We start from the raw sequence: 12,128 nt of genomic DNA on the forward strand, positions 1-12,128 counted from the left end.
TTATAAAGAGAGGATATTTCAATATTTCATTTAGCCATTAAAGACATTTAGATATCTTTTTTGTTGTGTGCCTAAGGAAACGAAGAGTTGAATCGAAACTTATTTTGAAAAAGCAGGTTATATGGAGGAATCGAATCATATGTTATGGATGGAAAATAAACGAAAAAATGACTAAAATACCCGTTGATATGGATAGAAAATAAACTGAAAAATGACTAAAATACCCATTGATGTTGTGCGGACACCGCTTTCCGCGTTACGCTATAACCTAGAAAATTCTCTTTATTGCCATTTTAGTTTTTGTTATTTAAAGTTTAACGGTATACGTTTGTTATTACAAAAGCAGATGAATGAAAACATTTTCAACTGCTTTTCCCAATTTAGGCAACGCTTATCGGCATAAATCTCTAGGAGAAGGGTAAATGGCGAAAATAAATTATATTTTTGCCTATGATTATAAGAAAATGATCAAAGCATTCAATGTTTTTTCTTTTTTTTGGCACCAAACACAACTTTAGTCTTTACATAAAATAAAAAAAATAAGAAAGACAATTTTTTTTTTTAAAATTCATACCATTTTTGCCATTACAAGAGGGAGTCTTTTATTTCGTCAGTGAAAACATTTATTTGGTTTTTATTTATTTTTTTAATCTAGCGGGACCCACAGGACACCGGCGCGAAAAAAAAAAAAAAAAGTAAAATGGGAAAGCGGAGAAAATGTTTCCTTCCGTCCTCCCTTTCAAAAGCAGAACTCTCTCTCTCTCTCTCTCTTTGTGTGAAAGGAAGAGAGAGGAGGAAAGGTCTTGTCTGACAAAGCGAAGAACGTAGGAAATTTGAGCGGAAGCAGCAGGCAGCAGACGAGAGGCTGGACATTTATCGTCTCTCGTTGGGATACCTCACTGAAAAGAGGGAAGTCCTCGGAAGTGCGAGGAGCAGCGGCGGCAGCGACGGCCCTAATCAGGCGACGGCCGGCGTCGTCTACGTCAGCTGGCGTTATCGAAAGCAGGCTTAATCGGGCGGCAGATAAGAGAAGGGCGAGCTTGGACGGAAAGGCAGGACGTAGCAGAAGGAAGCCCCCGTTGCGAGCCCGCAAATTGGATGGCTTTCTCCCACTCGGAAATCTGATGCGCTTCCGATCTTGAACAGCGTTCCGGAGCTTCCGCTGGGAGGTAAAAGTGTCAAAAGGGACGCTCTTCGACGTCTCCAGATGCCTCCCCTAGAGGCGCGCTGTGGGAAGGGAGAGGTTGGGAGGGTCGGGATTGCTCTGGCTCAGGAGAACCGGTAGAGGTGGAGCCAACTCTCTGTAGAAGGTAGGTATTATCCAGGCCGTCAAACTGGGGAGTTATTTCGCTCCATCCAATCATTATCCTTCAATTAATATATCTCTCTCTCTCATCGATTCCCCTCCTTCATTCCTTCAATTCCGTTAAGCCTGTCTAATCTCCGCCGCCTCTCTCGCTTTTTTCCTCCGGAGTTTAGATTTGTTTCCGTTTTTCTTCGCCGGGCTTAAATTCTCCCGCTTCTTTTCAACCTTCGGGGTTTCTCCTTCATTTTTCTTTTTCCCTTTCGTGGGTTGGTTTGCGGCTTCTTCTCTAGTTGAGTTGAGAGAGTTGTACCGACAAGGGCGTTTAAATGATAATTTCTACAACATTGCTCCTTAGCCAACAATTTATGCCTTGGCCGTTAAAACTGAGGGAGCCAAACAAATTTGTGTCATTTAAAACTTATTGTTACATTCTTTTCTTTCGTTTGGTAGGTGACAAACTTATTGAATGTTGTTAGTGTATTATCAACCGTCGCAGTTTAAATGACATAATATGCAATGTCGTATTCTTTTTATAAGTAGTTATTTTTCTTTTATATATATACGAAATTAATGAGTTAAGTGAAAAACGAAACAAAGTTAACTTTATGAAATACCATATAATTAGAGACTATACTTAAATAATGTACGAATATATCAATTGTCTTATAATTCAATATTAATACACGATGGAAACAAAATCTTATTCAAGTTGTGGGCAGGCTGAAATTTATATTGTTCTTCAAAAAACCTGACTAAGGTTAAAGGTACTTTGCATTTTGCCCGTAGTTGAAAGATTCTATAAGCCAAGAAAAGCCTTTAACTGGTTGTTGGTTTCTCGTTGTTTTTGCATCCACGTATGTTGAAGCCGTAGAGGAAACTTGTGTTCATTCGATTTTACCGTTAACAGTTCGGACGGCGGTGCTGCTGATTCAAAAGCAACATAAAATAACGGTTGAAATAATATATCAGTCTATTAAAAAACAATTAAATTTCCAAAATGTGAAGATTAATAGTTAAAGAAAACTAAACATAGCACGGCCGATTCTTCAATTGGCCGTCAAGTCGGCTAATTACGATAAAACATTGCCAGCGATAGTTGAAGCGTTTAAATGAATGACGAAAACTTCTTCCATAATTAGTGGGCAGCTGATTATTGTAAATTTAAAGAAAGAATGCTTGAAGATAAATGTTCTTCCAACCAATTTAAAATTATTTTTAATAAAAACTATCTTTTATTTCTTTTAAGAAATTAAGAAAAATCACACCTTAGTTCACCTTATAAGAAAAAATAAGTTTAAAGTTTAAAATGAATATATTTACAAATATATATATATTCAAAATACCCAAACTCATTTTTTGTTTTTTAGTGTCTCCAACTTACTCTCCTTAATCAGTGGCGTGTCTACCGATGCACGCAACTCACTATCGTCAGCCCTCCCTATGGGTCAACACAAGTTCTGTGCCCGAATCCAGTCAGCTCGAGTTTGGCTCGAGTTTGGTTCGACTAATGAAACCTCAAGCTCCACTCGGCTCAAGTTCGATAATAGCTCGACGGAAGCAGCTTGAGCTTGACTCGACAGTTACATGTTGAGCTCAAGCTCGATTCGATTAGGGCTCGACAAAGTTGTTTGAATTCGATTAGGGCTCAACAAAGTTGTTTGAATGGAATTGATATTAATCGTCATGTATTAAGCTCGAACTCAACTCGATTAAAGCTCGAGTTTGACTCGACAGTTACGTGTTGAGTTCGAACTCAAGTCGATTATTTGAACGAGTCAACTAGTGAACTCAAGCTCAATTCGTTAAGCAAATGACTCGCGAACTTGTTTATAAGGTGAGTTTTAACGAGTCGTTGTTCACCCCTTATTTTCGTGGTTGTATAAAAAAACATTTTTTCAATTTAGGGTCGTATACTGTTCATAAAAAATATTTTTCTTATCATCAATAAGTTTTTTTTGTAATATCAAGCTCTAACAGACAGGCCTCGTATTAAGGACGTAACGCATAAAAGGGATACCCGAGAAAATGAATGAAGGGTCAACGTGTCGTTCTCTAAAGTAATCTAAGGATGGAAGGTCCGGTCAAAGTCAACGTAGCTCAACCCCACGCGCTTAGTTTTATCAGCCCATTTTATTTCCATGCCGTATGCGCAACTGCCCCGGCCTAGAGCGGTGTGAACACAGCCCCACGGTCCACCTGAGGTAGGACCACGAGATGCCCAGGCGAAACCATAGTAGACTTGAATCTATTTGCTCCACAATTTTTCACTTTGAAGGCGGTCTAAGAGTTTAACGTGTTGAGTATTTATTGACTGAGAGCTCTGCATCAACTTCCTCAACCGAGGCGTGACGATGCAAAAAGATATGTTTTAGTACAAAAAATAATAATTAATGGTTGCAACTTCGCATCCGTAACTTTTACATTCAAATCCTCAAAGGCCAAAACTATATTATTTATGGAATTTTTAATCTAAATCTGCCTTGCATGGGATGTATATGATTGTCCAAGGAGTCACAAGAACTCGACGCTAAAACAAAACCATATCAATGTGAAGAACTTGATATATTAATAATCAGTGCATGTTATAATACTAAGATGATGAGAAGACATGTTTCAATGTTTCGTTAAAGGGACGTTTCGATAACTTGGTAGTAGAAAATTTTTCGGATTTCACTTTTGCCTTTATAAAGGGAGGATATTTCAATATTTCATTTAGCCATTAAAGACATTTAGATATCTTTTTTGTTGTGTGCCTTAGGAAACGAAGAGTTGAATAGAAACTTATTTTGAAAAAGCAGGTTATATGGAGGAATCGAATCATATGTTATGGATGGAAAATAAACGAAAAAATGACTAAAATACCCGTTGATATGGATACAAAATAAACTGAAAAATGACTAAAATACCCATTGATGTTGTGCGGACACCGCTTTCCGCGTTACGCTATAACCCAGAAAATTCTCTTTATTGCCATTTTAGTTTTTGTTATTTAAAGTTTAACGGTATACGTTTGTTATTACAAAAGCAGATGAATGAAAACATTTTCAACTGCTTTTCCCAATTTAGGCAACGCTTATCGGCATAAATCTCTAGGAGAAGGGTAAATGGTGAAAATAAATTATATTTTTGCCTATTATTATAAGAACAGAATTCAATGTTTTTTCTTTTTTTTTGGCACCAAACACAACTTTAGTCTTTACATAAAATAAAAAAAATAAGAAAGACAATTTTTTTTTTTTTAAATTCATACCATTTTTGCCATTACAAGAGGGAGTCTTTTATTTCGTCAGTGAAAACATTTATTTGGTTTTTATTTATTTTTTTAATCTAGCGGGACCCACAGGACACCGGCGCGAAAAAAAAAAAAAAAAAGTAAAATGGGAAAGCGGAGAAAATGTTTCCTTCCGTCCTCCCTTTCAAAAGCAGAACTCTCTCTCTCTCTCTCTTTGTGTGAAAGGAAGAGAGAGGAGGAAAGGTCTTGTCTGACAAAGCGAAGAACGTAGGAAATTTGAGCGGAAGCAGCAGGCAGCAGACGAGAGGCTGGACATTTATCGTCTCTCGTTGGGATACCTCACTGAAAAGAGGGAAGTCCTCGGAAGTGCGAGGAGCAGCGGCGGCAGCGACGGCCCTAATCAGGCGACGGCCGGCGTCGTCTACGTCAGCTGGCGTTATCGAAAGCAGGCTTAATCGGGCGGCAGATAAGAGAAGGGCGAGCTTGGACGGAAAGGCAGGACGTAGCAGAAGGAAGCCCCCGTTGCGAGCCCGCAAATTGGATGGCTTTCTCCCACTCGGAAATCTGATGCGCTTCCGATCTTGAACAGCGTTCCGGAGCTTCCGCTGGGAGGTAAAAGTGTCAAAAGGGACGCTCTTCGACGTCTCCAGATGCCTCCCCTAGAGGCGCGCTGTGGGAAGGGAGAGGTTGGGAGGGTCGGGATTGCTCTGGCTCAGGAGAACCGGTAGAGGTGGAGCCAACTCTCTGTAGAAGGTAGGTATTATCCAGGCCGTCAAACTGGGGAGTTATTTCGCTCCATCCAATCATTATCCTTCAATTAATATATCTCTCTCTCTCATCGATTCCCCTCCTTCATTCCTTCAATTCCGTTAAGCCTGTCTAATCTCCGCCGCCTCTCTCGCTTTTTTCCTCCGGAGTTTAGATTTGTTTCCGTTTTTCTTCGCCGGGCTTAAATTCTCCCGCTTCTTTTCAACCTTCGGGGTTTCTCCTTCATTTTTCTTTTTCCCTTTCGTGGGTTGGTTTGCGGCTTCTTCTCTAGTTGAGTTGAGAGAGTTGTACCGACAAGGGCGTGCATGTTCTGAATCGGTGGCCGGGGTTTCATCTTACATGGTGGCACACGAGGGGAACTCCGGGGAATACCATCGGGCAATGGAGGCTGGGTTCGGCAATCTGATCCACAGAATGGAGGGGCTTGTCGTTTCTGGCGATGGTGACGAGTCGTCTTCTGGAGAGAATCACTTTCAAGTTCTTAAGGCGATCGAGGCAGCAGAATTGACGATTCAGAAGCTGGTTTTTCTTCTTCTCCATATGCTTATTGTTGTTTTCTGTACCTTTATATTATTCGAGTTCATACAAGAGATCTTTTTAACTCCGTCTTATTTATCTGTGCTCTGATAGTCTCATCTGTTGTCGTGTTTATCTGCGCATCGTGTAATTCGTGGTCTTTGCTTTGGGACTCCTGATATATTGGCGCATATTTGAGCCATGGCTGTGACGGGCATTGCTGCTCGTTATGAAGCTCAGCTCAACTGTTGCTGCTTCACTCATGCCTATGTCAGTGTATTGCTAGTGCTAACCTTGTCTCTATATCATTGATAACGAAGGCAGCAGTTGGTAGTAGTGGCAATGTTAGCCTGGTTCCAATATACCATTGGTGACTAAGGGGTTGGCAAGTGCATCTATCCAGTTGGTTGGTGCAGCTTGCAGCCACCAATTTCGGTTATTTGGCGTTATGGTATTATAACAGAACAACATTGGGATGACATGAAGAGAAAATATCCATTGGAGTTGTTACCAGAGAAGATGGGGGACTTGGGCTGAGACCGCATTTCTGCTGTCTGTGTGAGAAGGGGTATGAGAGCCTCTGTTACCTTTATACTTTGGAGGTCAGGGAGGAACACATGAGGCCGAGATTCTTCTGAAGTAAATTGTAGATAATATCGACTATTCCCATACCATTCCAGGGTCTCCTTTCCTGGGGAATATGATATTTTTTCTCTTTAGCTCCAATTTCTTACAGTATTTATGGTTTCCTTCATTTAAGATAAATTCATAAGGTTAAATGCCAACAGAAACTGTTTGGCCAAACGCTAAGATTTGACATGTATGATTTAGAGCCTGCAACTGCATCTCTGGATTGGAAGTTGCCTTTCTCTTCTAGATTATGTGGCAGATTTTAGGCTGTATATGCTAGTTGATTATGCCAGAAATGCATTTCTCATGCATATCCTTGTGTCAGCTGCACAATAATCTGTTGGTTTGGCTGTCCAATGAACATGGGAAGAACACCAAACTAGATTACACGAGACTAGTAAACTACATGCTCTAATAAAAAAGAAAGCACGCCGTAGCATTAGGAGTGTCAAATAACAACCATATGAAAAAATAAAGCAATATGCATTGTGATGTAAACTCTGGCTTTTTGCAGTCCTTTTCAATTATTGTGCAAAGAAAGTGTTTCACATAATTAACTATCAATATTAAATCCTAGTTTCTCTATAACACCGAAGAAAAAGGAAAATGGCTGCACTAGCTGAAGGTAATCATGAGAATTGATCGCTTTAAGGTTCATGGGCTCATAAAGCAGGCCTCGACATATGATACACCTTGGTTTTCCAATTTGATCAATAGCACAAGAGTACCAAACTGCGTCAGTTAGCTAATATAGTCAATTTGAAATTGGAAAAAACAGACTTATCATTTCATTTTGAATAAAGCATATGTTATTTATGTGACTGGGCAAGCTAGGTGAATGGTAAGGTTAGTCTGTGGTAACTAAGATCTTCATGTGGCAAATCATGATTTTTCTTCCTAGCTTAAATTGCCAGCATTGGAAGTTGGAAATAACGTGTAAGTTATTCAAGATTCTAAGAGGGCCTTGTAAGGATTAGTGAGTCTGAGATGGTCCAAGTCTATCGACCAAGATAGAATGAATAAAAAATGTTAGTTATACCATCGGGTACACACAAACATATAAAAAGATGTACAAAAGAATACATACAAAAAGTACAAACATGTGTTCATGCATGTTCCTTTCGAACCTTGTGAGATGTGAGGTTCATAAAACTTTATACATATATTTGTGTATGTATCCAATAGAAGTCAAGCAGAGCCTTGCATTTCACAAGGTTCACAAAAACATTTATTCTCAAAGGACTGAGGGGGCAGAGCAATACCATCACAAAGGACAACCCACAAGAACACTCAAGATAAAATAACAAGTTACATTATAGCTGAAAAAGCATGAGAACATGCATTACAAATTTGTGCATCAATATCAGATATTTACACAAGATAGTGAAGGATGAGGGCCAAGAGGGCTGGCTGTTGGAGGCCCCAACAACCAGTTTACCAGTCAAAACATTAATTAGAAAGTAAAGGAAGAATACAAGAAAGTAAAAAAAGGAAAGTAGAGAATACTAGGCAAATACTGAATAGAATAGAAGAACTGATGTCTGTAGCAATTTAATGAGTGCAAGATGAGGAGAGAGATAGCCACAGAAGAGGATTGGGAAAAAATTAGCATATATATATATATATACATATATATATATATATATACATAGTTCATGTTCACAACTAGCACTGTTAACAAGCAGGACTGAGTCAGGTTGACCTTTGACCAGGCCTGCTCTAGCTCAAGTTTGGTTGATCTTGAGCTTAGGAAAGCTCAAGTTTGTTCAACTAAGCTCAAGCAAGCCCTCAGCTTCATGTTAGCTGAGCTACTGTATGGAAGTCTTTTTGGTCTAACATATACAAAAAGAGAGAAAGAGCTTTTAACCAAAAACCTGTTTCTAAATAGTAAAACAAACACCCATTGAACCGCAGCCCTTTTTGCAATATCAATAGGAAATGAATTCTGCATATGCTCTTTTAACAAGCTTAAGCGAGCTTAACTGCGTGAAACCTAAAGAATTCACTTTTAGGGCTTGAACTCAACTTGTTTAATAACAAGTTGACCTTGAGCCGTGCAGATTTAGTGTATCTTGAGCTGATCTCAAGATACTCAACTCATTGTGCAGCCCTATCTGTTGCATCATCAAGTACATGATTATATTGTCAAAAGAGTGTTGATTTGTTCTTACTTGTTATGGAACTTGCTTTATGAAAATGCCTAGGCCATGGTATAGGGTTGCATACTTGCATATTCTTTTTAGCAGTTTACATTTTTTTCTTCTTATATTTATAACAGTTTAAGACTGTTTTCCCCTTCTTTTGTGCCTCCTGAAGTTTTTCCCCTTTCTTAAGTTTTTTTTTTTATGTGTTTTCTGTTTTATTAAGATTTTCTTTCTTCATTCTTTTTTGGCCTTGCATGTGGTTATGCATTAGAAGTATATACCTGCGTAGACATTTATTTATGGATGTCTGTAACTTTGTACAAATTTATATACACTGGAAAAATTATAATTTACTTTTATATTTTCAAGGTTTATAACTGCTTTGCATATACATATATTTATTTATATAATTTTTTTCATGTTTATGTTGGAATCATAATGGAACAAAGGCCGTTCATAGCCTGATTTGTGCATTGGACAGGTCTACACATGGTCAGTTTAGTTAAAATTCAAACCAAGCCAAAACTCAATTTGCAATGTGACCCAATTTAATGGCTGGATAGAAATTTTCACCTGAAAAGCTTGGATAAGCTTGATTAGGACCAGGTGAAGTTAAAACAGAAAAATGTAAATAAATTATGGGCTTTAAGGAAATTTTATTGCCTCTTGTTAACCTCAAAATTTTCATTTTTCTTGAAAAGGCAAAAAAGGAACTTTGTGCGTTAGACTGCTTGCCGATCATGACAACCATGCAGAGCAGGATGATTACCCGTTCACAGGTGCTGGGGCAAGCGTGGCCAATGGTTTGAGCTCATCTTGAGCCCAAGGTTGCCTTGGTCGGTTGCTAGACTAGGTTTGGACAGGTCAGACCTAGTTGAAACCTAGCCCCATGTGCAGCCCTACAAGTAATGTTAATATGAAGTCTATGATTACTTCTATTTTCCTTTTTAAATTAGATTAGTTATCTTAGTTCTTACTTTAATTTTTGGGTTTTAGGAATTAGAGTTGGAGATTTAACAGGTGGCATTTAGGAAATTAGAAAATTTTGCATGCTCTATAGGGCAATTACATTGAAAAAATGTGGATGTTGGGTTGCAAAGTTGCTCTGTTTATGCTATATAACCTTTAAAAGTCTAACTGAATGAACATTTTAAACTTTGAAGTATAGTTTGTCATGTTATGTAATGTTTAATATGTTTGTATTATAATGCATTTTGATTGTTTTGCTTTATTAAGTTGATAATCATATTTTCTTTCATTTAGAAATGCTTCACTTTTGTTCATTTAATGCTGCATGTTATCAATTTCTTCTTTTGTTATTGGGACTGCTTAATGTGCCTAGTTTTGCCTAGGCAGCCTAGGCTCTAGGCTCAATCACCACCTACTGCTTTTGACAATTTAGGCACATAGCCATAAACTAGTTGGCTGGCTACCCATTAAGGAAATAGTCGATTAGTCGCCTAAGTTGATAACACAGCTCTCAGCATTTGTAAAGGTGCATTATGTTACATTTTGTCATTGCTTATATTTTACCTTTCCATATTACTTTTCTAAGTTTCTTTAATATGCCGTTGAATCTGATAAGTGAGAAAGAGTGGTATGTGATGAAAGTGGATTGTCCTCGGAGCTAAATAATGAGCCCAACACTGTGTAGATAGTTCATATGATTGGGAACCTCAGTTCCCTAGGCTTTGCCAGTTTGCTTCTATCGTTCCTGTAATTGGTTGGTCATAGCTGCTTGCAGCATTTAAGTGTTATTTATGGATCTTATTGCTGTCTTTGTAGTCCAAAAGACAGTATCCGGTCAATTTTTGCATGTATGGTGATGTCTGAGATATAGATCTCAAGAATTCCTCAATTTATTACCACCTTATTCCTAGTTTGTCACTCGAAGCTCTAGTTGCTTCTACAGCATCTCTAATTATATTGTATTATAGGTGCTGTTACTTTCCCTTGGTCCAAAAAAGGAATGCTTCTATCTGTATCTTCTTTTATGGAAACATCTGTTGTGTCTGCTAGGGTTCAGAAACCAAAACTTAACAAAATTAATTTCAATAAAGTATGGTATTACTCTCGCGTAATTGTTATGTTATTTTCTCTTCCACCTTCTAACATATTTTTGCCACAAATCTATAGCTTATGGTGGCAGTTAATTTTGTTAATTAATCGTTACTTTCTTCTTTCTTGCAGCTAATTGAGAACAAGAGCTTGAAGACTGAACTGCATGCTACGAGGCATGAAATTGATAACTATGTAAGTGTTTATCTTATCTTATTTACTAGCTTAATTTCATATTCTGCTTCCAAGGGAAATGAAATGGTTCTGCATTATTTATTCCAATTAAAATTATTAATAGACAAAAGGCTTTTGAACCACAGTTTTGCCCAGAATCACTCTTTTGCCTCGTTCATGAGCTTCTCCAGCTCATCCAAGAAAATTCAGCAATGGATGCCCTTAGGCAGTAATTATTCTGTAAACTCAACATGTCCTCCATAGTCTTTTTCTGTTCTAGTTACGATTGCAATTCTGTTTTGCAAAATTTCCTCAATGCTGCCTCATAAAACACACAAATAACTGGAAGAGAGGATATAACAAGTGTGGCATGCTCTGAGAGAATGGAGATGAACAAAGACTGTGAAGGTGAGAACATTTTTACAACATGAAGTTAATGCAAAGAAAAATGAAATTGCTGGTACCATAAGTGGTGAATTCCAATTTACAAGGAAAAGCATCCGCTACTGATTATGTGTGGAATCTCATGCTATGTGTAGTGAAAAAGTCTGCAACACCGACTGAGACTGGAACCTGTTTATTTGCTATCACTATATGTGCTGTAAGTGTGGACCTAGGGATGTACATGATTTGTGCAGAAACTTCAATTTGAGAACTATGGAAAGTGAGAGATGAAGTTTTGTTCTCTTTAGATGTGAGACATCCTTTGTAACATAAGTGAAAATTAAGGGGTGTACTTCAAAATGCCTTTTTTGAACATTAGGAACAGAAAAAAGGTTGTTCAAAATAAAATAGTTTGCTTTTATGTTTAATGATTCAGCACATGTTTACTTCTGATCACAAGTTTAGAAATCATCAAACTTCAAAAATAGCAACTATGGCTTTTGGTCACAGGGTCACAAATGCAGTTGAAAATGATAAGTTTAAAGGGTGTTTATCAGTTTATGGGTACAAGGATACTGGGAAAGAGGCTACAGTTTGTGTTTTGGTAGATTGTGACTTTATGGGCTTATGGTAAAAAGAATCTCAAGGATCCACCAATGCATTAGATTTTGACATATTGGATCTATTGTACCACCTGAAGAATTTTTAGAGAAAAGAAGAGAGAAGGCAAAGACATGCCAATAGTCACAACCGGATGATTGAACTTAGGGATCTACATGACTTGTGCAGAAACTTCAATTTAAGAACTATAGAAAGTGAGATATGAAGATTTGTTCTCTTTAGGTGTGAGACATCCTTTGTAACACAAGTGAAAATTAAGGGGTGTCCTTCAAAATGCCTTTTTTGAATATTCGGA

At 37.9% G+C, this 12,128-nt stretch overlaps 1 protein-coding gene across 8 annotated transcripts in view; it reads left to right on the forward strand.

The window, feature by feature from the left end:
* The first annotated feature begins 4,739 nt into the window (after positions 1–4,739).
* The window catches only part of LOC116260355 (uncharacterized), a 53,581-nt gene continuing 46,192 nt past the window's right edge, over positions 4,740–12,128 (forward strand). For all 8 annotated transcript variants that reach the window (XM_031638638.2, XM_031638641.2, XM_031638642.2 and 5 more), the window contains exons 1-2: positions 4,740–5,828; positions 10,787–10,849. In XM_031638638.2, coding sequence (XP_031494498.1) covers positions 5,646–5,828; positions 10,787–10,849 — 246 coding nt within the window. In that variant the 5' untranslated portion in view covers positions 4,740–5,645. The remainder of the gene's footprint in view (positions 5,829–10,786; positions 10,850–12,128) is intronic.

This window comes from Nymphaea colorata, chromosome 9 (genome assembly GCF_008831285.2).
Source record: "Nymphaea colorata isolate Beijing-Zhang1983 chromosome 9, ASM883128v2, whole genome shotgun sequence".
Classification (NCBI taxonomy): Eukaryota; Viridiplantae; Streptophyta; class Magnoliopsida; order Nymphaeales; family Nymphaeaceae; genus Nymphaea; species Nymphaea colorata.